Source organism: Neoarius graeffei, chromosome 20, assembly GCF_027579695.1.
Source record: "Neoarius graeffei isolate fNeoGra1 chromosome 20, fNeoGra1.pri, whole genome shotgun sequence".
NCBI lineage: Eukaryota > Metazoa > Chordata > Actinopteri > Siluriformes > Ariidae > Neoarius > Neoarius graeffei.
Window position 1 is genome coordinate 25876821 of NC_083588.1, and position 24770 is coordinate 25901590.

The 24770-nt window shown below is 41.6% G+C and overlaps 1 protein-coding gene across 1 annotated transcript; it reads left to right on the top strand.

Annotated features, from left to right (window-relative positions):
- The first annotated feature begins 771 nt into the window (after positions 1-771).
- Positions 772-1608, top strand: LOC132869220 (myeloid-associated differentiation marker homolog). The gene has a single exon (XM_060902554.1). It carries the CDS (start codon positions 772-774, stop codon positions 1606-1608), a length of 837 nt encoding a protein of 278 aa, XP_060758537.1.
- The last annotated feature ends 23162 nt before the right edge of the window (positions 1609-24770 follow it).

Sequence of the window (24770 nt, forward strand, 5' to 3'; positions counted from 1 at the left end):
TTTCCTACCAAAATTATGCTGGTAGATGGACTTCATATGTCCCTAAATGTGAATATATATGGAAAGTGTGTATGGTGTGGTGTGATGTTCCTGTTCCAGATGCACCAAGACTGTGACAAGAGTACAAGATGAATGAATCATGTATGATTTTTTAATAAAAAAGTATTAATACAAAATAAGGAATTTTTAAATTGTATCTATTTTTTATAGGTATGGTCTTCCACTTACTTTATCTATTTTTTATAGGTATGGTCTTCCTTTACTTGGTCGACTTGTCAGCTGTCTCTATAAAATAAGTGATTTGTACAGCATTGCAGCTAGAGAATGATCATAATCTTCAGGGCTACACCCTGTTCTTATCTTCATGCATAACTGACAGGCAGTAAGAGCACACATCAAAACATTTTATTGGCTGGAGTCATAGAAACAGATGTCCTTTTGCGGAACAATGTCTGATAAGGTATCAGTTAGAGGGAGTGGCAAATAGACATCTCTCTCTGGATTCCAATACAGAACAATCTCTGTGGAAGGACTCACAGGAAGACGCAGAGGACAAAGTGAGACATTGAGCCAAGTCATCAAGAAAAGACAGACAATTTAAAATAGAAAAGAAACTGTGAGAGCATATTGATAATTGCGCGAGTAACACAGTAAACTAAAGTGAAAAAGACGCACTAAAATCGGAAGAGGACTTTTGCAACGGGTAAAGGAACTGAATCAGACGTTAACCAATATTAAGAAGGACATTTTTTCAAGGACATTTAATTAATTATGGCTACACTTAACTTTCGTTCTGTGACCATGCCTGTTGGTATTGTACGGATATTGGAGGTTGTGCTGTCATGTGTCATCTTCAGTCTGGTGGCCTCTGTGGGACACAACAATTCATCATATTGGGCCTGGTGCATGTTTACTTGGTGCTTCTGCTGCTTCATGACTCTTTTAATCCTTATCCTGGAGTTCACAAATCTCCATGGAAAGGTGCCCATCTCCTGGGATGACTTCACTACTGCATTTGCTATGCTGGCTACACTCATGATATTGGCTGCCTCAGTCATCTACCCCACCTTCTTTATTTCTTCATCTGATTCTCGCCAAATTGTTGCTACTGTAATGTCCTGCCTGTGTTTTATTGCATATACTGTGGAAGTAGGCCTGACCCGGGCAAGACCTGGTGAGATCAGTGGTTTCCTGTCAACAGTTCCAGGCCTGATGAAGGTTCTTGAAGCCTTTGTTGCCTGCATCATCTTCATCTCCCTTGACCCAGTCAAATACACTGCCTTGCAGTGGTGTGTGGCGGTTTACTCACTCTGTTTCATTTTTGCTCTCTTCATTATCATCCTCACAATCTGCAGGCTGCTGACTTTATGCCCCTTTCCATTTGACAAAGTCCTTACTGGTTACAATGTGCTTGCTGTTATGATGTACATGACAGCAGTAATTATATGGCCTCTTTACAATTTCCAAGATAATCCAAGACCGGCAACCTGCAATCACTGTTCCTGGGACAAACTAGTGGTAGTGTCCTTTATGTCCTGTGTTAACCTCATTGTTTATATTGTGGATACATGCTATGCAATCCGCCTGGTGTTCATCACACCTGCTTAAGAGGTGACAAACATTATGGTAACTTTGTAAGAATAGTAAATAAGAGTGCAGTGACATAATTTCAGCATATAAAGATTTTGAATAGAGTAGTCAGCTATTTGTGTGATTCTTTATGTGACATTAAGGAATTTAGGAAATAGCTTACAAATTCCTCACAATTTCACAATTTCAAATAACCTGGCAATAACAAATAGTAGGCACTTGTAGTCCAAATTAGCCCAAATTGCCACTTAGGGACTAATAATGTACATCCATCCATCCATCCCAATAATAAAAGCTGCATATAAAAAAAAACCCCTCAAAATAACATACATGAATGATCAAACAACATTGTTTCTCTTTCATTTTTTATTTATGAAATGATTATGTTTTGCTCACATGATCTAGGATGGACAGTTTTTATTATGATTTTACATTCTGGTGTGTTCTCTGTCATTTGATAAATCACAAAAATGTAATTATAAATATATTACATTTTAATATGCAAGTCTGTGGTTATATATTGATCTATGTGTGTGTGTGTGTGTGTGTGTGTGTAAAACATGTTTCCTGTCCAGACTTGAACTCAACTCCTGTTTGTAGCCAGACCCTCTTGTGTAAATCAAATGGTGGTAACCCCCCAAAAATCCATTTTAATTCCAGTTTGTAATGCGACAAAACAGGACAAACACCAAGGGGGATGAATACTTTTGCAAGACACTGTATTTCAATTCCAACCTTGGTAATGAAGTAATATTTTCTCTGTGTTGTCCTACTTTGTTTATGTAGCCTGTATGAAACAACTTGGGAAGAATGCATGGGGAGAAGATGGGTTTTTTGTAGTTTCACACGACAGACCCACATTAATAACATAGCCTGGTGTAGCTTAGTCTAAGTGCAGTCATATTCTCTTAGCACAGCAGCTGTCTTCCTACATCTTTATGAATTCCCCTTCACATATTTCCTTGACCTCATGATGTTTTCCATCAAGGTCAAGGAAAAGTGGTTAGGAAAGGACATAGGGTGCTAGGGATGCAGCCTTTGAAAATCGGGCAGTGAAATCATGGAGAGAGTTGATGGTCATTTTCCATCATCATCCATTTCTTCCAAAATAGCAGAAGCATGCAATGTGTTCATTTTTGCCTTTGGCTGACTGTGACTGACTTCAAGTAAACATCCATATCAGTCATGGAGGAGTTGTAAAAAACAGTAGTTACAGTACTTATCAATCATTTAAACGTGGATATATACTGTTCTCAGCATCAACATGAAATAAAAATAAAAACAACAAAATAACTGGTCAAAATAACCATGTGTTGAGTATAAAATAACTGAAATAAAAAGCTACTGTATGAAATACTTAAATGAAGTGAGTAAAATTTAACTCCCATTTATGTATCTATTCAACAGCTACTTTCTCATTGAAATTGGGTAAAATTATCTCTTGTTTGCTAGTACAGGTAGGTGATACCTGATAATTACTAATCAAAGGTAATTAATATCACTTAGTAACCATTACTTATTCGGAGAAGGTACCGTAAGATGTAACCCCCCCCAACAAAAAGACTTTCAGATGGTTCATCATCTCAATGTTTTTAATCCATAAAATCATAAAAAAATTTTACATATTTAACAGTTGTATGTACATGAACCTAGAAATAATACATAAACTTTACTCTGAAAGTGTAGCGTTTTGCTCTTGCTGGAGCTGGATGGATTTAAACTGTCCCCAAAAGTAAACACCTTGAAGTTGAAGTTGCTTTCCTGCCGTAAATGCATGTCATGACTTTGTTATCCTAGAGGAGAAAAATGTGGCATCATGCATGGACCCTTGTGAAGAAATGCCAAAAATTACCGGTAGCACTGAGTTCCAGTTCATCTTATGCCGCTTTTCCACTACCAACGCGGCTGAGTTGGGCTGAGCCGTGCCGTGCTGAGTCGAGCTGAGCGGGGCTGTTGGAGTTGCATTTCGACTACAACCACGCTGAACCGTGCTGGCTGGAAGTGGGTGGACACATTGGGTGGAGTTAGCGAAAGTGGGTGGACGTCAGGTGATGTCGTTAAGCAGCGCAAACAGTGACATCAGTGAGCTTTTAAGCGGTAGTCTCACGACCCGAATAGTAAACAATAAACATGGAGGACATGGAGTCGTTAGTGTTGCTGGTCTTGGTTCTGTGGCTTGTTGTCACCGACAACGCCAACAGATACTGGCAAGAGCGTATAGATGAGGCGAGGCGCATAAGGCTTCATAATTCTCGTAATTCGTAATTCTTCTCCTTCCGGGTTTGCGGTGTTTACAGATCCCAGCGTGCTCGCGGGGCGTGTGTGGGCATGTGAGGACACTCCTCCCCACCAATCAGTGCACAGGGGAGTGTCTGCTCACGCCCCCAGCCTCACTCGGCTCGCTTTGGCTCGCTTCAGCCCCACTCCAAAACGGTGCGAGTTTTAGGGGCTAAGCAGGGCTGAAGCGAGCTGAGTCGTGCTGTTTTTTGGTAGTCGAAACGCGAGCTGTGTCGGGCTGAAGTGAGCTGAAGCGAGCTGAAGTGAGCTGAAAAAGGGTAGTGGAAAAGGGCCATTAGTTTACTAGTGAGAAGTTGCCTGTCATAAATGTTTTTTCATTTTTTGTCAAATAAAGTATCTGTCAATTACAGTAAAGATTTTATTCTTCATCTACAGTAGAATGGTTAGACACCTTAAGCTGTTCATTTTTAATTGATTATGTTGATTTTATTTCATTAATGTTTTAATCGCATTATTAAAAGTGCACGAGTCTAGAGGACTGGTTTAAATGTTGAAATTGCACTGTTTCAGTGTGTAGGTTTGTAAGATTTTAATTGCATGTTTGAGAATTCTAACCAGTACAACTTTAATTTACTGTTAGTACCGTACAAATTCTAATGCAGTGCAATACAATGTACTTTTACTATTAATGCAGTACTTGTAGATTGTTTTTTTTTCATTTAAAAAGGGGTATACCGTACATACCGTAATCCTTACACCACTGCTCAAAATTTAAGAGGCTGTTTCTGTCCTGACCCTCTCCCAGAAGTTGTTTTGAGCATGTTTGTGTGTGTTAAACATTCTTGAATATCTGAGTATTATATTTCTGGAATGAATGTTGAAACTCTGTTTCAGAGGGTTGTAAGTTTTTCACTGCATATTTGAAAAGCACTATATACAGTAGATCTGTACTGCATGTACCGGTACAAAAGTCTTGGGACACCTGCACAATCTAATGCAATTATTTCCAGTACCGGTACAACAGCTCTGCCAGCTTCTACGGTACTTTTGTTAAAGGACCCATGGCATGGTGGTTTGTTGATGCTTTAAATGGGCTCGTGGAGGTTTCCGGATGCCTTTCTCAAAATGAACCCTCGGCACGTAGATATAGCCTCCTGGGAGAAAGCCCCATTTCAGCGCTTTTCCCAGTGCATCGTTTTGCTAATGAGAAGCAGGAGGCAGGGAAGGGTAGAGGGTGGGGGCGGGTTTTATAATTAATATTCATGACATGTAAATGTGTTACCTCTGCTTGGCTAACAGCACTGTGACGCTACCTCCAGTGGGTCAGAACAAGCGGATGTGGGTGTCTTACTATGGCGAGAGAGAAGGAACAAACCGCGAAGGGAAAAATACCGCGCGCTGACGTCATTAAGGTGCGACACGAGGAAATAAAATAAATTCAACAAATGTTTGGGTTTTTACTGAACAAACAAACAAATAAAATGAACGAGTGACTTAAAAAAAAGAATGTGGGTGTCTTTGTAAAAACTGTTTTGATTGGCTATTATAACAGAGCATGCTGCATGCTTTTTGGTTTTGTAGCACAGAGTACCTGGCTAACTGCAGGAAGTGGTTAGCTGCACAGCTAATGTAGCCATTGCAAGGCTAACGTGGCACCGATTTTAAAACATGGCAAAACATAAGCTCATAAGTTACAGTCAATTTCCAGACTAAACTCAGTTTAACAGAGCATGCTGCATGCTTTTTGGTTTTGTAGCTCAGAGTACCTGGCTAACTGCAGGAAGCGGTTAGCTGCACAGCTAATGTAGCCATTGCAAGGCTAACGTGGCACCGATTTTAAAACACGGCCAAACGACTTAACAGTTATACACTTACTTGTTCGCTGTTTGTGGCTGATGCGGCAGGGATGCTTGGTACGGACCCAGGATTCAGTGACAGTTGATGTGCAAAACCTGCCCTGTACTGTCCCAAGTTGTGGAAATATTCCTCAGGAAAATGCTTCCAACAAACATACACCGTCTTAGGTAGACTCGACGGCGTATTATTGAAGTAAATAAAATTAAGCCACTGCGTCTTCAGGGGCTCTCCCGTCGGCAGTAAAAACAGACTCTTTTCTGTGTTGTCACATCCATGTACAGCGCAATTTCCATGTTTCGCTCGCTTAGGTGATGCCATGTTGTGTCCTCTATGGTCTCCTCACTACAACTGGGCGGGGCAATCCATACAGTGGGTGGGAATCCAGAGGGGGGGCGTGGGGATCATCTCCCTTGCTGACGTAGTAAAGGGAAGAGTTTATCAACGCGCCGTTTTGACGCGCCATTCTCAAATGTTGGGCATAGTTTGGTTTACACATTATGAAATTTCTAGCCACTGGGGTGACTTAAGAAGGTCAGAGGAACTCATTTTAACGTTAAAAAACCTCAGAAAGTGAAAATTTCATGCCATGGGACCTTTAAGCTTCTACAGTACATGCTCAATTTTTATTTACATTGTCAGAAAGGTGATAATTTGACTTTATGTTTATTACTGAAGTTGTGGTGGATGGTGCTGGTCTACCATTGTAGTGCATTACCGGTATACCGTATTGACAGTGTTCCTAATATTTTGCCCCAATAGTGTGCCGTATATTGGATGCAGTGTACCATACTGTATACTATGTAACACTGTCTTTTTGTTCTTTTTATGTCAGTCATGTCAATGTTGAATTTATGGCTGCCCCATAAAGGATTGGGCAATTCAATCCACAATAGTAGTGGATTTGCTTTGATGGTGCTTGTTTGTTAAACTGTTTAAAATGAAAAATAAACAGTTTAATTGCATTGTAATTTAGTTGTGTGATGTGTGATTAAAGATATACCGTATTAAATGCATGGAGTATTGGTTAAATTTATTTGGTAACATTTATCAAAAGAATAATGACAATGATTACCTAATTTTAATGAGTAATGTAACATTATGCAACCAAGTAAATTAAAATGTCAAGCACAAGAAAATAATTAAAATCTACTAAATTACTTCATACCGTAACAGCAAACACTACAGAAATAAAAAATTTACTTAAAATTTTGAGTAAAATGATGTTCCTGCTTCCGGTATGAAAAACAAGTAGACTTTACTTAATTTGCTTAAATAAATATAACTGAAAACTTAGATGTAATTAAGTAAATGTTACCGCACTTAATATCTTCACAACTGTTATGTTTTATGGTAAGTAAAATTTACTTAATACTGGCAAGTGAGTGTTACCGGGCGCTTGATATTGCAGCTTTAAATTTTACTTAAATCATTTGCGTTCAAATACGTATTGTTAATAATTAATTCAACTATTGTTGAATTAATTTTTAATTATATTGACATTGTGCTGTAACCGATTATTAATTTCATTTCTATTAGGATTTCCCAGTGTGATTGGCAGCTGCAGCAGTGTTATGCTTCTTTCAGAAAACATACGGTATTCATACTCACTGTACGGCATGAGCGCATTAAAATCTTATGGCTTTTTAACTCACGGTGAAAGTCCTCTGGGTTGAATTAACTAACTGAAATCAGCTGTTCTCAGCCTTTGATAAACCTGCTTTGTGAAACAGACAATCACTGCTCCTCCCCGTGGAAAAATGAGGGATAGCAGCTGGTTTTCACACAAGCTGCTTAGGGGCGTCACCAGTCAGGACTGCATTGACTACGTCATTGTGGGGGATAAATTATCTGCACTGACCAATCGGCAGACAGTCAAGAACCAGTCAGGGGACGGCCAAGGGCCAGTTACGGAAAAGTGGAACAAATTCAATGGCTGTTACTGTAGTTTCTCCTTCCCATTGTAGTTTCCAACTTACATGACTAATGAGAAATATTGCAGAATTGTGTTCCTTATTGTTGTTTATAGTTGATACCTTTGAAATTCCCCCTTATTTATTAAATTGAACATGATAACTGACTCCTAAATAAAAGGTTTTCAGTGCCACTGTTGCAGAAATCACTTATCAGATCCAGGTAATTGTCTCATTATCTCTAGCCGCTTTATCCTGTTCTACAGGGTCACAGGCAAGCTGGAGCCTATCCCAGCTGACTACGGGCGAAAGGCAGGGTACACCCTGGACAAGTCACCAGGTCATCACAGGGCTGACACATAGACACAGACAACCATTCACACCTACAGTCAATTTAGAGTCACCAGTTAACCTAACCTGCATGTCTTTGGACTGTGGGGGAAACCGGAGCACCCGGAGGAAACCCACGCGGACACGGGGAGAACATGCAAACTCCGCACAGAAAGGCCCTCGCCGGCCACGGGGCTCGAACCCAGACCTTTTTGCTGTGAGGCGACAGTGCTAACCACTACACCACCGTGCCGCCCGCCAGGTAATTGTTAAAATTTAAAAACTATTCATGCTTATTTTTCCTTTTTTTATTATACAAATTGCTTCATGCATTTTGGCATCAGAAAACAAACATCATGTTTGATATCAGAGATTCCAGCCAATAAGGGTGAGGTTCTGAAATTATGAAAGCATCTTCTAGCTCATACAGTGGATGGAGAGCACTGATCTCTATGTAAAATATCTGGATAGCTCACTGGCCATCAGAGTGAAGCAATCTGGCCACCATATTACCACGCACATCGGATCGGTAAGGTCATATCTCTGCCATAGGAAGCTATACAAAATTGGGCATGTTATTCACCTAATTGTTGAGAAAAAAACTTTGTCCAATTTTTTGTCCAATTGGACATATTATTTATACATGCATGGGTATGCATGCATATGTGTGCATTTGTGTGTGTGTGTGTGTGTGTGTATGTGTGTGTGTGTGTGTGTGTGTGTGTGTGTGTGTGTGTGTGCGCAAATGGTTAATTTTTATGGGGGTGTTTGTGTTTTGATCATAATGTACAGTATTCAATACATTTTATAATCATGGATACATTCAGGAAGCTTACTGCAGATTTTATAATAATAATAATAATAATAATTATTATTATTATTATTATTATTATGGCCAGAGCACTGAGGTGCAGCACTGTAGGTGCAAAGCCCAATTGTTTTCAGCATGTTTTTATTATTATTAGTGATGCAGTGCCTAGGCACAGCATCACTATTGTTCTTCTGCGTGTTTCTTCTTATTAGGGATACAGTGCTATGCATTGCAATCTATTGCCTCCCATAGGGAGTCAATAGGTTGCAGTGCAAAGCACAGCAACCTCTTGTTCTTCTGCGTGTTTCCTCTTCTTCTTCTTCTTATACTTATTCATCTTCCATACAAATTTTGTAGTCGAATAACCCAATAACCGTACATTGCACACAGACAAGCAATATATCAAAACATGTGGCTCAATCGGACTCGCTATGCTATTACTTTTTCGTTATTCTATGATTTTTTCGCGACTACATTGCGAAAAAATTGTCCAAAATTTCCCATTCATTTCTATCGAATTAACTGAAAAACAACGCACTTTTTCAATGTTTTTCAAACATCCGCTGCTCTAGCATGCTTTCACCTAGAGACATGATTCAAACTTTAAAACGGAGACAAACTTCTCCTCTGTGGATCTGGCATTCAACTTTTTTGCTAGGTTGTATACTTTTTGATCAGTCACAGATCAATCACCATGAGTAACTCTGGAGAAATTCAGACTTTATAATGGGTGTCTATTGCGTTACACACCAGTGGAGCTCGTTAAGTTAGAGTGTAGAGAGCTTGAAAAAGTAGCTCAAACTTTCTCATTTAAACTGTGTTTTCAGCCACAAATTTCACTCTACACACATAATTTTCTCAAAAGTAGTAGTCACACTTGTCTTGAGTCACCCAATGTGTCTACCTAAATGATAGGATTTACAGTTTTTGAATGAGAAGCCTCAAAGTAAGGAGAGGACAGCCGCGCTGCCCCATAGACTCCCATTATAAACCTTGCAGCGCTTTTACTGCAAAATCAGAAAAGTCACTCATTTTTAACTCACTCTAGTGTCCTCATTTTTTTACACTACAGACAAAAAAATTACATCAATGTGTTCATGAGAGCCTTGTAGCACTCAATGTGAAAGAATTTTGTGAATAGCTCCTTTCATTTTCGAGTAAATCGTCATTGTTCGAGGCCTGCTCCTGAGCAAAAATCAGCAAAAAACTGACAAGATTTTGTGTGACTCAGTGCACCTGCTCAGGACCGTCACCATGCCAACTGGGAGCAGTGAGGGAGCAGAGAGGGGAGGGGCTGCTGTCTCAAACACACACATAATCAGAGCATTGTAGCATCATAGCAAGTCACACATTCACAGCTAGCTTACATGAGTGACCAAACTGCTATGCGCACTGCATCACTCTCACGATTTCCCGCAGGGGAGTTGTCATCTCTAGTTAGTGATGCAGTGCCTAGGCCATACCTGTCAACCCTCCTGTTTTTCCCGGGAAATCCCTTATTTTGACTTATTTCCCGCTGTCTTCCCGTTTTTTTATTTTCCCGAAAATATCCCGTATTTTCACATTATATAAAAGTCCCGTATTTTCACAATATAAAAAAGTCGGTAGGTCCAGAATTCATGACGCGCCTCTGACAGGAGTTTACAGCAGGAAGTCGGGCCATGAATTCATGTCCCAGCCCTCTCAGGCATCAGTAATTACATAACTACATCCAGAGGCGAGGCTGATTAGGTCCACTGTTGCCAGATTGGGAGGTTTCCCGTCCAAGTTGGGCGGTTTCAAGTGCATTTTGGCGGGTTTTGAACATATTTTGGGCTGGAAAATGTCAGCAGTATCTGGCAACACTGATTAGGTCTGAGGTGAAGATGGTGATGTTAATAGCTAAGAAAAACATTAGCCTCTCTTTGATGATTTCAGCAAGTGCGTGGCTGGAATGTTCCCAGACTCTTCCATCGCAAAGAAATTTTTCATGGGGAAAACGAAAGCCTCCCAAATAATCAAAGGTAAGTTACACATGTTTACATTAAGTATGTCCTGGCTAAGACCTCACAAATAGCCTAGTGTAAACTAATTGGTGTATTAACTGTTTTATCCACTCATTGTCTATTTTATTTTCTATCTGAAACTTACCCATTTTAAATCACTCTTGGTTTAATATCTTATATTACTCTTTATCACTCTATCACTCTATCACTCTATCTATCTATCTATCTATCTATCTATCTATCTATCTATCTATCTATCTATCTATCTATCTATCTATCTATCTATCTAGTGTTCCAAGGCCATGACTATGGTAAAACCATAATAAATTGCAATGGAATTGAATTTATTGACTGGTTATATAATGACCTTTCTTATTTTAACATAAGATACGTATTTTAGCCCTTAATTTGGGAAATAACTGGTACCACTGAAAGCAAATAAAAATAAATGTATAGTTTATTCACAAATGCACTCTACAAACCATAAGCATATTGAGTTTGGGTCTTGGCTATCACCAACATGCACCAGAGTACAGGAAATCACAAATACTAGATAGAAAATTGCCCCCCATTCAACTACACACCCACTTTTGGTGAAGGGTATGACTTTCCGAAATTTTCCCTTATTTTGAGTTAAAAATCTGTGAAATATCCCATTTTATCAAACCTCAAAGTTGACAGGTATGGCCTAGGCACGCATAACTATTGTTCTTCTGTGTGTTTCTTCTTATCATTATAGAAGGAGAGAAGGAGTACCTAGAAATTTCGGCACTTAATAACCCAATAACCGTACATCGCACACAGACAAGCAATATATCAAAATGTGTGGCTCGATCGGACTCGCTATGCTATTACTTTGTTTGTTATTCTATGATTTTTTCGCGACGTAGTCACGAAAAAATCGTCCAAAATTTCCCATTCATTTTCTATGGAATTAATTGCAAAACTTACCACTTTTTCAAACCTCCGCTGCTCTGGCATGCTTTCACCTAGAGACATGATTCAAACTCTAAAATGTAGAGAAACTTCTCCTCTGTGGATCTGCCATTCAACTTTTTTGCTAGGGTCTCTACTTTTGGATCAGTCCAAGCTCAAACACCATGTGGGTTCCTGGACAAAAATCAGACTTTATAATGGGTGTCTATTGCGTTACACACCAGTGGAGCTCAGGAATTTAGAGTGTAGGGAGCCTGAAAAAAAAAAGCTCAAACTTTCTCATTTAAACTGTGATTTCAGCCACAATTCTCACTCTACACACATAATTTTCTCAAAAGTAGTAGCCACACTTGTCCTGATTCACACAATGTGTCTACCTACACGATAGGATTTACAGTTTTTGAATGAGAAGCCTGAAAGTAAGAAGAGGACAGGCGCGCTTCCCCATAGACTCCCATTATAAACGTGGCAGAAAAGTCACTTGTTTTTAACTCGCTCTAGTGTCCTCATTTTTTAAACTACAGACAGAAAATTACATCAATGTGTTCATGAGAGCCTTGTGGCGCTCATTGTGAAAGAATTTTGTGAATATCTACTTCAGTTTTCATGTAAATCCCCATTGTTTGGAGGGAGTACTCTGAGGAAAAACTGCCCTTTTTGTGTGCTTCTCTGTGTCTCTGCTCGCAGCGCGCGGGTGGGGGAGGGGCTGCTCGCTCTCACACACACACACACACAGGAGGGAGGGGCTGCTCCCTCTCAGAGAGACACAGGCTTGTAGCATCATGGCAAGTCGCACATTCACGCAGTACAGCTCAGCGCCTGCAACTGTGACTGCTACGCACACTGCATCACTCTCACAATTTCCCACAAGGGAATTGTTGGCTCTAGTTAGTGATGCAGTGCCTAGGCACGCATAACGATTGTTCTTCTGTGTGTTTCTTCTTATTATTATAGAAGGAGAGAAGGAGTACCTAGAAATTTTGATTCGTAATAACCCAATAACCGTTCATCGCACACAGACAAGCAATATATCAAAACGTGTGGCTCGATCGGACTCGGTGTGCTATTACTTTGTTCGTTATTCTACTATTTTTCGCGACGTAGTCGCGAAAAAATCGCCCAAAGTTTCCTATTCATTTTCTATGGAATTAATTGAAAAACATAGCACTTTTTCACACATCCACTGCTCTGGCATGCTTTCACCTAGAGGCATGATTCAAACTTCAAAACGTAGACAAACTTCTCCTCTGTGGATCTGCCATTCAACTTTTTTGCTAGGGTCTCTACTTTTGGATCAGTCCCAGCTCAAACACCATGTGGGTACCTGGACAAAAATCAGGCTTTATAGACCCCTTCGCAGTAAACGTCATTCATATGTAAGCGGAAATTGCGTGCGCAGCCTGGACCCAAAAAAGACTCAGAAATGCCTAGTTGTTGTGTTTTCGGGTGTCAGAATCGTAGCAGTGATGGGGTTAAAATGTACAGAATTCCAGCAGGATCTCACCCATTCCAAAAAAATCGCCGACGTCTATGGCTACAGCCCATCAAACATGTAGACTGGGATGAAAGCACCATCAAAAATGCATGGGTTTGCAGCGCCCACTTCATCACAGGTAAGATCAGGCTATTTATTAAATCTTTCGTTTTTATTCTTTCTAGTCTTTGTTTATTGATGTAGCAAAATACTTTGGTAACGTTTGTCTGATTAGCTGGGTCATAGTTACACAATGTAATGAATATTGTTAGCATGTTAACTTAGCTTTGCATGCAGTTTTGTTTGTAGGAGAGGTCTCGCTTGACCCAAGCAGTCCAGATTTTGTGCCATCATTATTTGTGTATGCTGAAAATCACAATTTTAAAGCAAGGATGGAAAGGTAAAATTGTGTGCCCTCACTCTAAATGCCAACTTATGTTGACTGCTCTAAGTAAGGAGAGGACAGGCACGCTTCCCCATAGACTCCCATTATAAACATGGCAGAAAAGTCACTTGTTTTTAACTCGCTATAGTGTCCTCATTTTTTACACTACAGACAAAAAATTACATCACTGTGTTCAGGAGAGCCTTGTGGCACTCAATGTGAAAGAATTTTGTGAATATCTCCTTCCATTTTTGTGTAAATCCCCATTGTTTGGAGGGAGTACTCTGAGGAAATAGTGATGTGTCAGTTGCGAACGATCCGGTTCAAAGAGCCAGCTCTTTGAAGTGAACGACGGGATCCGGCTCTTCGGTGGGAGCCGAGTTGGGGAGCTGAATTAGTTTTTTGTCCTTAGGTGCCTCAGAGAGAGAGAGAGAGAGAGAGAGATTCAGCTCAGCTGAAGGATGATTGTCTATTTGACAACCATGATCATTGTTTTGTTGCCGTGAATTCCTAAAGCTCATGATATAAATTGTCGCTCATAAATTGACAGGTTCGGTCGGCAACCGCCTTGGCATGGCCAGATTAATCTGCGGTATACAACGAGACAGCAGTCATTATAACAGGAGCATATTTGCTGTTCCAGCGGCTTCTCATTACTGGTGGAGCAGAGTGCGGCACTTTTTTCTCTTTTTACATGCGCTCAAGGTGCCACTCAGCCCAGCCCCCCTCCCATTTCAGGAGCCTCACTGTCTCCTCTCATCTCAAGTTACATGTGTGCCCTGAAGATGACCTCGCATCTTTACCAATGACGTGTGGCTTGACCACGAACAGCTGATTTTTTTTTCCCTCCCCTGGTGCCTCACCGTCTCCTCTCTCCTGCGCCCCACAGCTCCCCCCACAGATCTTGACCAATCACATACCACGTTCACTTAAGAACAACAACTTTTTTTGTGAAAGCCGCTGTCACCCAAGCACAATCGCACAGGACACTGAGGACAGATTATAACTGAGAGGAGGAATAGAATCAGCCCTTCCAAGCTAAGACACTTGGTTTTCCTCAATGCCAATCTCCACTAAAGACTTATTCTGGGAGTTTGTGCAGCCTTAATGTAAATAGTTTTTTGTTATTGACACTTCTTTGTAATTTTTACTTCTTTGTTCATTGTACTTTATACTTTTCATACTTATTTTATATACTTATTTAATATTTTATTTAATATTTTATTTAATAAAATATTTTGTTGTTTGTTAAAATAATTTCCAACTTTGCTTCATAGTTTCTTAGGCCTGATTTATACTTCATAATTTATTTTGTGGCATTTTGTTCAAGGTCGAGTGTGAAATAAAGCCATAAAGGATAAACAGTTGATGTCTTCTGTGCATTTTATATTGGTAATATAACACAGTTTTGCACTATGTTTGTGAGAAAATAATTTATTAATTGGTAAGTAAGTTTTATTTCTATAGCTAGAACATTGTTACACTGCTATACTTTACAAAGCTTTACAATGGCTACAAAAACTAAAAAATAAAATGGAAAACATCCTATTGATAAAATATAAATAATAATGTAATTAATTAACTAGTTAATTGCAGCAATTAAATCAAAAATAAAATCTCAGGAGCCGTTTGGGAGCCGTTTGGGAGCCGAAAGAGCCGGCTCCTTATAGTAAGAAGAGCCAAAAGAGCCGGCTCCCGAAAAAGAGCCGAAATTCCCATCACTATGAGGAAAAACTGCCCTTTTTGTGTGCTTCTCTGTGTCTTTGCTCGCAGCGCGCGGGTGGGGGAGTGGCTGCTCGCTCTCACGCACACACACAGGAGGGAGGGGCTACTCCTTCTCAGAGACACACAGGCTTGTAGCTTCAGGGCAAGTCACACATTCACGCAGTACAGTTCAGCTCCTGCAACTGTGATTGCTATGCGCACTGCATCACTCTCACAATTTCCCACAAGGGAATTATCGGCTCTAGTACTTATTCATCTTCTGTACAAATTTCAGCACTTAATAACTCAATAACCGTACGTCACAATATATCAAAATGTGCGGCTCGATCGGACTCGCTATGCTATTACTTTGTTCCTTATTCTATGATTTTTTCGCGACACAGTCACGAAAAAAATCGTCCAAAATTTCCCATTCATTTCTATGGAATTAATTGAAAAAATCACACATTTTGGAAATTGGAAAACATAGCACTTTTTCAAACCTCCGCTGCTCTGGCATTCTTTCACCTAGAGACATGATTCAAACTTTAAAATGTTGAGAAACTTCTCCTGTGTGGATCTGGCATTCAATGTTTTTGCTAGGTTGCTTTTGGATCAGTCCCAGCTCAAACAACATGTGCCAACCTGGAGAAAATCAGGCTTTATAATGGGCATCTATTGTGTTACACACCAGTGGGGCTCAGGAATTTAGAGTGTAGGCAGCCTGAAAAAAGGCTCACACTTTCTCCTTTAAACTGTGTTTTCAGCCACAATTTTCACTCTACACACATAATTTTCTCAAAAGTAGTAGCCACACTTGTCCTGATTCACACCTGTCCTGATTTCTACCTGAACGATAGGATTTACAGTTTTTGAATGAGAAGCCTGAAAGTAAGGAGAGGACAGGCGCGCTTCCCCATAGACTCCCATTATATATGTGGCAGCGCTTGTACTGCAAAATCAGAAAAGTCACTCGTTTTTAACTCACGCTAGCGTCCTCATTATTTATATTACAGACAAATAAATTACATCAATGTGTTCAGGAGAGCCTTGTGGCACTCAATGTGAAAGAATTTTGTGAATATCTCCTTCCATTTTCGTGTAAATCCCCATTGTTTGGAGGGTGTACTTTGAGCAAATACTGCCCTTTCTGTGTGCCTTTCTGTGTCTCTAAGGCTGCTGGGCCATAGAAGGTTCACGCTGCACGCTGCATGCTGCACGCTGCACGCTACACGTTCACGTGAAGAACCGGACCCTGGGCCATTAAACTTCATGCTTGGATGTTCACGTGTTGCGTCTGTTCTACTTTGACCGAGTAACCAACAATATGGACTCTTCGGATGACGACGATTGCCTCATTCTGCTTTTACTGAGACAGAGGAAGAGAAAAAGGAACAGAATTTGGAGCCGAGAACACTTCCTTCTGAGAGAAACCCGTGGTGAATTTCACCGAACATTCTATAATCTGCTTGACAGTCCCGATGAAGAACTATTTTTCAGTTATACCATTCAATTATATTTTTTCTGAAGTTTTCCCCTGAAAGCATAGAGTTATCTCCCTAGACCCGTTCTGATTGGCTGGCGCGGCGGTGACCGCATGCATTGACTGGAATTTCCATCTTCACGCCTAGAAAAAAGTGTGCATGTTCATTTCACGCTTCACGCGTGAAGTGTGCAGCGTGCAGCGTGCAACGTGAACGCCGTTCTATGGCCCAGAGCAAGTCATGCTACGTTTGTCCACTTTTCTTTACACGCGTGTAGCGTGTAGTGTGCAGCATGCAGCGTGCAGCGTGAACCTTCTATGGCCCAGCAGCCTAAGCGCAGCGCGCGGGTGGGGGAGGGGCTGCTTGCTCTCTCTCACACACACAGGAGGGAGGGGCTGCTCCCTCTCAGACAGAGACATGCCTGAAGCCTCATGGCAAGTCACACATTCACACAGTACAGCTCAGCTACTGCAGCTGTGACTGCTCCGCACTGCATCACTCTCACAATTTCCCCTAGGGGAATTGTCTCTAGTTAGTGATGCAGTGCCTAGGCACGCATAACTATTGTTCTTCTGTGTGTTTCTTCTTATTATAGAAGGAGAGAAGGAGTACCTAGAAATTTTGATTCGTAATAACCCAATAACTGTACATCACACAGACAAGCAATATATCAAAATGTGTGGGTCGATCGGACTCGGTGTGCTATTACTTTGTTCATCAAAATACGATTTTTTTCCGACTATGTCGCGAAAAAATCATCCAAAATTTCCCATTCATTTTCTAAGGAATTAATTGAAAAAAAGGCACTTTTTCAAACATCCGCTGCTCTGGCATGCTTTCACCTAGAGACATTATTCAAACTTTAAAACGTAGAGAAACGTCTCCTCTGTGGATCTGCCATTCAACTTTTTTTGCTAGGTTCTATACTTTTGAATCAGTCCAAGCTCAAACACCATGTGGGTACCTGGAGAAAATCAGGCTTTATAATGGGTGTCTATTGCGTTACACACCAGTGGGGCTCAGGAATTTAGAGTGTAGGCAGCCTGAAAAAAACCCTCAAACTTTCTCATTTAAACTGTGTTTTCAGCTACAATTTTCACTCTGCACACATAATTTTCTCAAACGTAGTAGCCACGCTTGTCCTGATTGTCCGTTTTTGTGTAAATCCCTGTTGCTTGGAGGGTGCACTTTGAGCAAATACTGCCCTTTCTGTGTGCCTTTCTGTGTCTCTAAGCGCAGCGCGCGGGTGGGGGAGGGGCTGCTCTCTCTCTCTCTCTCTCTCTCTCTCTCTCTCACACACACACACACACACACAGGAGGGAGGGGCTGCTCCCTCTCAGACAGAGACATGCCTGAAGCCTCATGGCAAGTCACACATTCACACAGTACAGCTCAGCTCCTGCAGCTGTGACTACTCCGCGCACTGCATCACTCTCACAATTTCTCCCAGGGGAATTGTCTCTAGTTATTATTATTATTATTATTATTATTATTATTATTGTACCCCGCCTTTCGCCCGTAGTCAGCTGGGATAGGTTCCAGCTTGCCTGCGACCCTGTAGAAGCATAAAGAGGCTAGAGATAATGAGATGAGATGAGATGAGATGAGATGAGATGAGATTTTCTGCCATTTTGAATTTTTTCCAAAGTGAGAGTTAAGTGACCCTGGCCGCATGTTTTGTCCGATTATCACGAAACTTGGCACACATGATCTCCAGTCCATGCCTTATAAACAGGGCTTTGAACCGGTTCAAGGAATGAAAACGAAAACCGGAAACTTTTTCTATTTCACATGGAACAGAAACGAAACCAGAAACTTTATTATTTTTTATGTTCCGGAACAGAAACGCTTATTAAAAATAATGGTAACCGGTTAATACTGGTTTTTATTTCGTTCCTCAAAGTTTCCGTAGCCTACAAATAAAAAAGCCATTCTTCTCCTGCGCAAGTTTCTATGACCCGCTGGGGTTCACTTCCTGTGTGACGTTTGCTGACTGAATGGAGAGAGCGGGAAGATGGACTACTATCACGTCTCCACGTGATAATAAGTGAGTAAGTGCATTACTGAATGTCTGAGCAAAGAAGAGCCTGAATGATGCAACCTCCCTATTGGCTGTTTGTAAAAATGTATCAGTTGTTGCCCTTCCCACGGGAATCATCGCGGGCTCGAGAGACGAGACCTGACGAGTTAGTTCGTTGGTAGCAGAACAAAATGTCTGGACACAAATCGGGTTTTCAGAAAAGGAAAGAAAATAAACGGAGGGTTGAAAATACAAAAAAGGAGGCAGAAAATGCAAAACGAGTTTTAAGGTAGGACAAATGGTTACTTTTTAAGGCAGCCAGCCGTGGCTGCAGGCTTTCAGTTGTGTCATTGAATGGTTACTTTTCTGAGGCAGCCCGCCGTGGCTGCCTGCAGGCTTATTTATTATAGCCCATTTAGTTAAAATTGTTGATATAAAATGTTTATAGTTATAGTTATGTGATGGTTGTCCTGATTTAGACTGGTGTGTTTTTTTTTTTTGGGGGGGGTTGCGCGATGTTGCACCCGGGTCCAGATTAGGGCAGAACCGGCCCTGGCTACATTTCAGGTGTAGTTTGTTTTATGTATGTACTTGCATAGATGTGTACTTGGTCTTCCAATATGGCGCCTAACAAAATCTCGCGGCGCGGTGACGTCATGCGGTAGCCCTCTATAGGGCCTGACTAGCCTTTGGTAACACACTAAACGAATTATTTTTTCATTTTTGGCACTTTTTCTGTTTGTGTAGATGGGAAGACATACTGAGAATCCAAATCGCCAACATTTGAAATAATAATTGTTTTGAATTATTTCTTGTCTTATTTAATGAAGGTTGTAATAGAATTAGCCTACATTTGGCTTAAACTGGATGAGACAGAGACATAACTTTATAGCCATTTGTTAAACAGCTGACAGGGAATGTAATTAACTGTTCCGGGAACGAATTTTTTTTTGTTCTAACCGGTTCGGGAACGTCTATTTAATGGTGGAACCCAAAACCGGAAACGTTAAAATTCCGTTTCTGTTCGGAACGAACCAATAGGAAAAAAATTCTGGTTCAAAGCCCTGCTTATAAATGATATTCATTTCACTCTCATACGTCAAAGTGTTCACCAGTGGCAGCCAATCAAAATTGATGGCAGAGACGCCAAACAGGAAGTGAGCTCATATCACGGAAACGCTTTGACATATCAAGACCATATTTAGTGGCATGACTTTGGACACCATCCAAACTACTCTCATCAAATATGGTGTCATTTGGCCACTAGGGGGCGTCATAATTAGCAAGAAAGTTTTTTGGCTCATATCTCAGAAACGCTTTTATGTATCAAGACCATTTTTGTTGAGATGACTTTTGGCGCCAGTTCATGTACCCTCATCAAACTTGGTGTCATTTGGCCACTGGGGGGCACCACAATGAGCAAAAACGTGGTTTGGGTCATATCTCTTTACGGATTTAGAATTACCGTGGTCGCCTCTCTTGCCGGATGTGAGGGAAATTTAATGGATGAACATTATTATTCTCTGTGTTTCTGTATGTTGAACTCAAGTGACTTAGTGTACTGAGAAAAGTTGTTTTTCCAATGCTGTAATCGCCTTTCTGTGGCCTTGGCTGGTGATAAGCAGGGTGTCTGAGTTCCTGCACATCCCAGAGCACGCCAGGTGCACGCTTTAACAAAGCTTCATAGAAAATCTTGAGCAAATCACGTGAAGATGCAAGCAGTAAGTGAATGCCTTTAGAGTATAATAGATAACAGCCACTAAAACACAACTCAGAGTGCGCATACTCTCGGCATCATCAGAAGTGGTGTCTTCTTCTATTCTTCTCTTTCCTTTCTTATTTTATATATCTGTTATATGATCTACTATAATAAATAACTGAAAAGGCAACTGCTAAGCATTTTGAAGTGTTTATTAGAAGTTTCCATTACATTTTGGCGTCCCCTGGGTGGGCCCGATGCGTCTGATCCTCGGACGACGGAACACTCCCAAGGTTACGGTGCGGAGCTGAGAACTCGGACGAGAGACCAGGCCATCAGGGCTCACCAAACCAGTAAGTGATAGCTTTGCATTCTTGTGTAAAGAAATTAGTGGAAACAGTATTTAAAGAAGGATATAAGAAATGGACAGAGATTTGTCCTAGTATTTAAAGAATGATATAAGAAATGGACAGAGATTTGTCCTAGTATTTAAAGAATAATATAAGAGATGGACAGAGATTGTCCCAGTCAAGGAAGACTGATATAAGAGACGGACAGAAGTTTGTCCGAGCCCAGGAGGACTGCTAAGCTGTGGTACCATCAATATGTTTGCCAGAATGGATAAAACACAATTTTGAGACAATAAACCGCGAGTAGTTTAGTGGGTTGTGTAAGAGAACATCCGCCCAAGTGACGACTGGGTAACGGCTCACCTACTTGAGCGAGGGAAGTATGGGTGCGTGTCTCGACGGACTCATGTTCAGCGATTTGTAACTGGGAGAGAATTGAGTTTTGCTCCCTTTGTTCTGTGTGAACAACTGGCCCGTCGGAGGAACGGGATAGAGAGGTTCGATTACGAAGTCGCAAAGACACACCGGTGTGCATGCAAAATATTGATAAATTAACAGAGTACTGTCCTCCTCCAAATTCTGAAACAGAGAAACAGATTTTTTACACATGCGTGAGTTGCCTTTGAGGTTGTTGTGCTAACTGATACCTACTTTAGTTTAAGGCAAATGTCAGATAAATTGTTTACTAATAAGAACACACCTAAAGGATTATTGTGTCGCATTTTTGGACATAGTCCAACCTGTTCTTCTTGTGATCCTGATAAAGAAACTCAGCCGCTGTTGTCACAGCCTATTAATATAACAGTGTACAATGGGGAACAGAAGCAGCAAGTTAGGGAAGGGAAAGGAAAGGAAGAAGCAAGTAAGCCTGAGGCTACATGTGCTATAATAAGAAGTGGGTGTTCCTATGACAACCCAAACATCCAGTTTATGAAAACCTCATATGGCAAGGATTGTTTGACACAGTTTGACATATGGGTAAAGGACTTAGGATTCCCTGAAAAGGGCAGTTTTAGCCCCAGGCAGATAGGACAGTTAGAAGAAAAGTTGAAACAGAAGGAAAAAGAAGAGTCTGCAGATAATGTTAAGTTCTTAGGGGACTGGAGGACGTTTTCTGCATGGAAAGAAGAAACACTTAAGAGAGAGTACAAAAGAGAGAAACGACAGGCAGGGTTCTCACCCTCTTCTCAGTGTTTGAAATTTCAGATGGACCCTGATCTGGAGTCTGCCCCACCACCCCGACACACACTGCCTCCTCAGCAAGGCAGAGCATCATTCCCACAAGCGCCTCACCCACAGAGAAGGGGAGAAGTCGAGACAAAGAATAAACTGAGCCTCTGGAATCTCCTCCAGCCTACCAGCCGCCTCCAGCATCAGCGCCTCCCCTCGCTTCTCCATCACACACGAGATCTGGTCTTGCATATGGCGACGGAAGAGACACCCTCCTGGACCTGACCATGTGCTCACCAGTGGGTCCACAAGGCCGTAACCTAAAGTCTGAAGTCCTTCATCTTCCAGTGATGGAAGTAGCTGGAGCTGATGGCGTACTTTTAGTCCACAGACCCTGGGTGATAGCTGACATGAAGGAAAGCATGGCTTCTCTTCCCAATGTGAGAGAGGTAGGAGGAAAGAGATTTGGTAATGAGCTGTTGATATTTTGCAGAGAATTCCAACCAACCACCCATGAACTTCGCTGCCTACTCATGATCAAGATGGGTATAGATTGGAACAAAGTTTCCAAAGAGTGGCCGGAAGCTGACTGGAGCGCGGCTGGCAATAGTGAGTATAGAGATACCATCACTGCTCTCTGTGCTCGTCTGGACAGTGCTTTTCCCTTGAACATAGACATGACTAAGATCAGTATGTGTAAGCAAGAAGATGGAGAAGGTGTGTCAGCGTTTCTCGCCCGTCTCACCGCCGTGCATGAGAAACACAGTGGCCTGACCAGACCCGTGATCCTGGCTGGAGTGGAAGACACTCCTGAGGTCTGGGAAGCGCACCTGCGGAACAGTTTCATGAACGGTATGAATCCAGCAGTGGCCAAGTCAGTAAAGCAGCTCTGTCTCCTGTGGGAAACCACCAGCCTCACCAAGATCGAACAGTATGCTGTGCATGCAGAAAAGCTGCTGAAATAGAAGGAGAAGACAAAGTCGGCACAAAGAGACCAAGACCTACACGCCACCACTCTCACTCTTTTCCAGACTGTTCAGCCTGGACAAAGAGGAAGAGGAAGAGGTCGAGGTAGGGGCCGAGACAGGACGACCTGGAGTGACTCATCCTGGATAAAAGGTGCAACCTGCTACAACTGCAATCAGAAGGGACACATTGCTCGAAATTGTCTCCACAGTAGCAGCCAGAGGCCCTGTGAGGAGTACAGCAAAGCAGACTGACAGGCGGACTCCGGGAATGGGCCCCACACAGAGAACAGGGGAGGTAACACACACTCACCTGATGATACACATACACATAGACAGGAGCATTCACATAACGTTAAACACATTAGTAGCAGCACTTGCATGCAACAGCAAGACTACACAGAAACGCCCGATACACCAGTCCAAATAGATACACCTGAAGCTGCATTAAGTTTGTTAAAATATACAACTACTCCCTTCTCTAAACTCCCTTGTATGCCCCTCACTGTATGTGGGCATTTGTTAACCTTTTTAGTAGATTCTGGAGCAGGGCACTCAGTGATACAACATGGGATACTTCCAGTAGACCCACTGCTCAGCTCAAATTCTATTCAGACAATGGGCATCTCAGGATGACCTGTAACTGAAACTTTCTCAGTCAACCTCCCGTGTAAAAGCAAGGGAGGAATATTTACGTCCCACTCATTTCTCATCTCACATACATGTCCAGTAAATTTGTTAGCACGTGATTTAATGTGCAAATTAGGAGTAAATCTCATGTCCACTCCAGATGGACTAACTATTGAAGTAAGTAACTATTGAAGCAGCGAGGCTGCGCGAGAGCGGGCTGAGAGGTTGTGCGGGAGCGGGCCAAGAGCTACCTGCGGGCTGCATAACAACAACAAACGCAATGCCCCCAAAGAGAGCTCCTATGGTCGAGGAGATTGATGACATCAAAAAATCCCTCAACTTTCTGGGTGAGGAAATCTCTGCTGTCAGGATGCAGCAGAAGACCATCCTGGACCTGGTGGAAGAGGTCAAAGCTCTGCGGCTGCAGAACACGGAGAAGGCAAAGAGGATCACCTTTCTCGAGAACCGAGTGGAGGATCTGGAGCAATACACCCGGATAAATAACATCATTGTGACCGGACTGCAGATTAAACCCCGGTCATATGCTGGAGCAGTGGCGAGAGGAGATGGAGAGGAGCAGAACGAGGAGGATGCTAACTCTGTGGAGCAACAGGTGACAGCATTCCTGCACTCCAAAGGGATAGAGGTAAAAAGCACAAACATCGAAGCATGCCACCCTCTCCCACGGAGAAGCAACACAGATAAACCGGCTGTAATAATAAGATTTGCCAACAGAAAGCATAAAATGCAACTGTTAAAGCAAGGGAGGAAACTGAAAGGCTCAGACGTTTTTCTAAATGAGCACTTAACCAAAAAAAATGCAGACATTGCAAGAAAGGCGAGACTCCTGAGGAAACAGGGGAAAATCCAAAACACTTGGACACAAAACTGCAAAATATTCATGAAGCTGAAGGGATCTCCAGAAGAGGCCAAGATCCTGGTCATCCGAGAAATTGGGGAACTGGAAAAATTCTGAGGGAGCCAATCAAAGCAACTTACAATCATGACACAAGGACTGGGCACAAGAACTGGACACTTTCCTTTATACTGAGCATAAAACACAAGATATGGAAAATAATATTGATCCGGAAAATAATCTTTTCAGCAACATCAATATCAGCTGCCGCTATTACACTGAAAATCAATACAATACAACAATCAGAGAAGGAAATAAGATATCAATTATTCATTTCAATACCAGAAGTCTGTATGCCAATTTCCATAAAATGAAG

Coding starts and splice junctions, on each gene's coding strand:
- LOC132869220 (XM_060902554.1), top strand. CDS start 772: ATGGCTACACTTAACTTTCGTTCTGTGACCATGCCTGTTGGTATTGTA.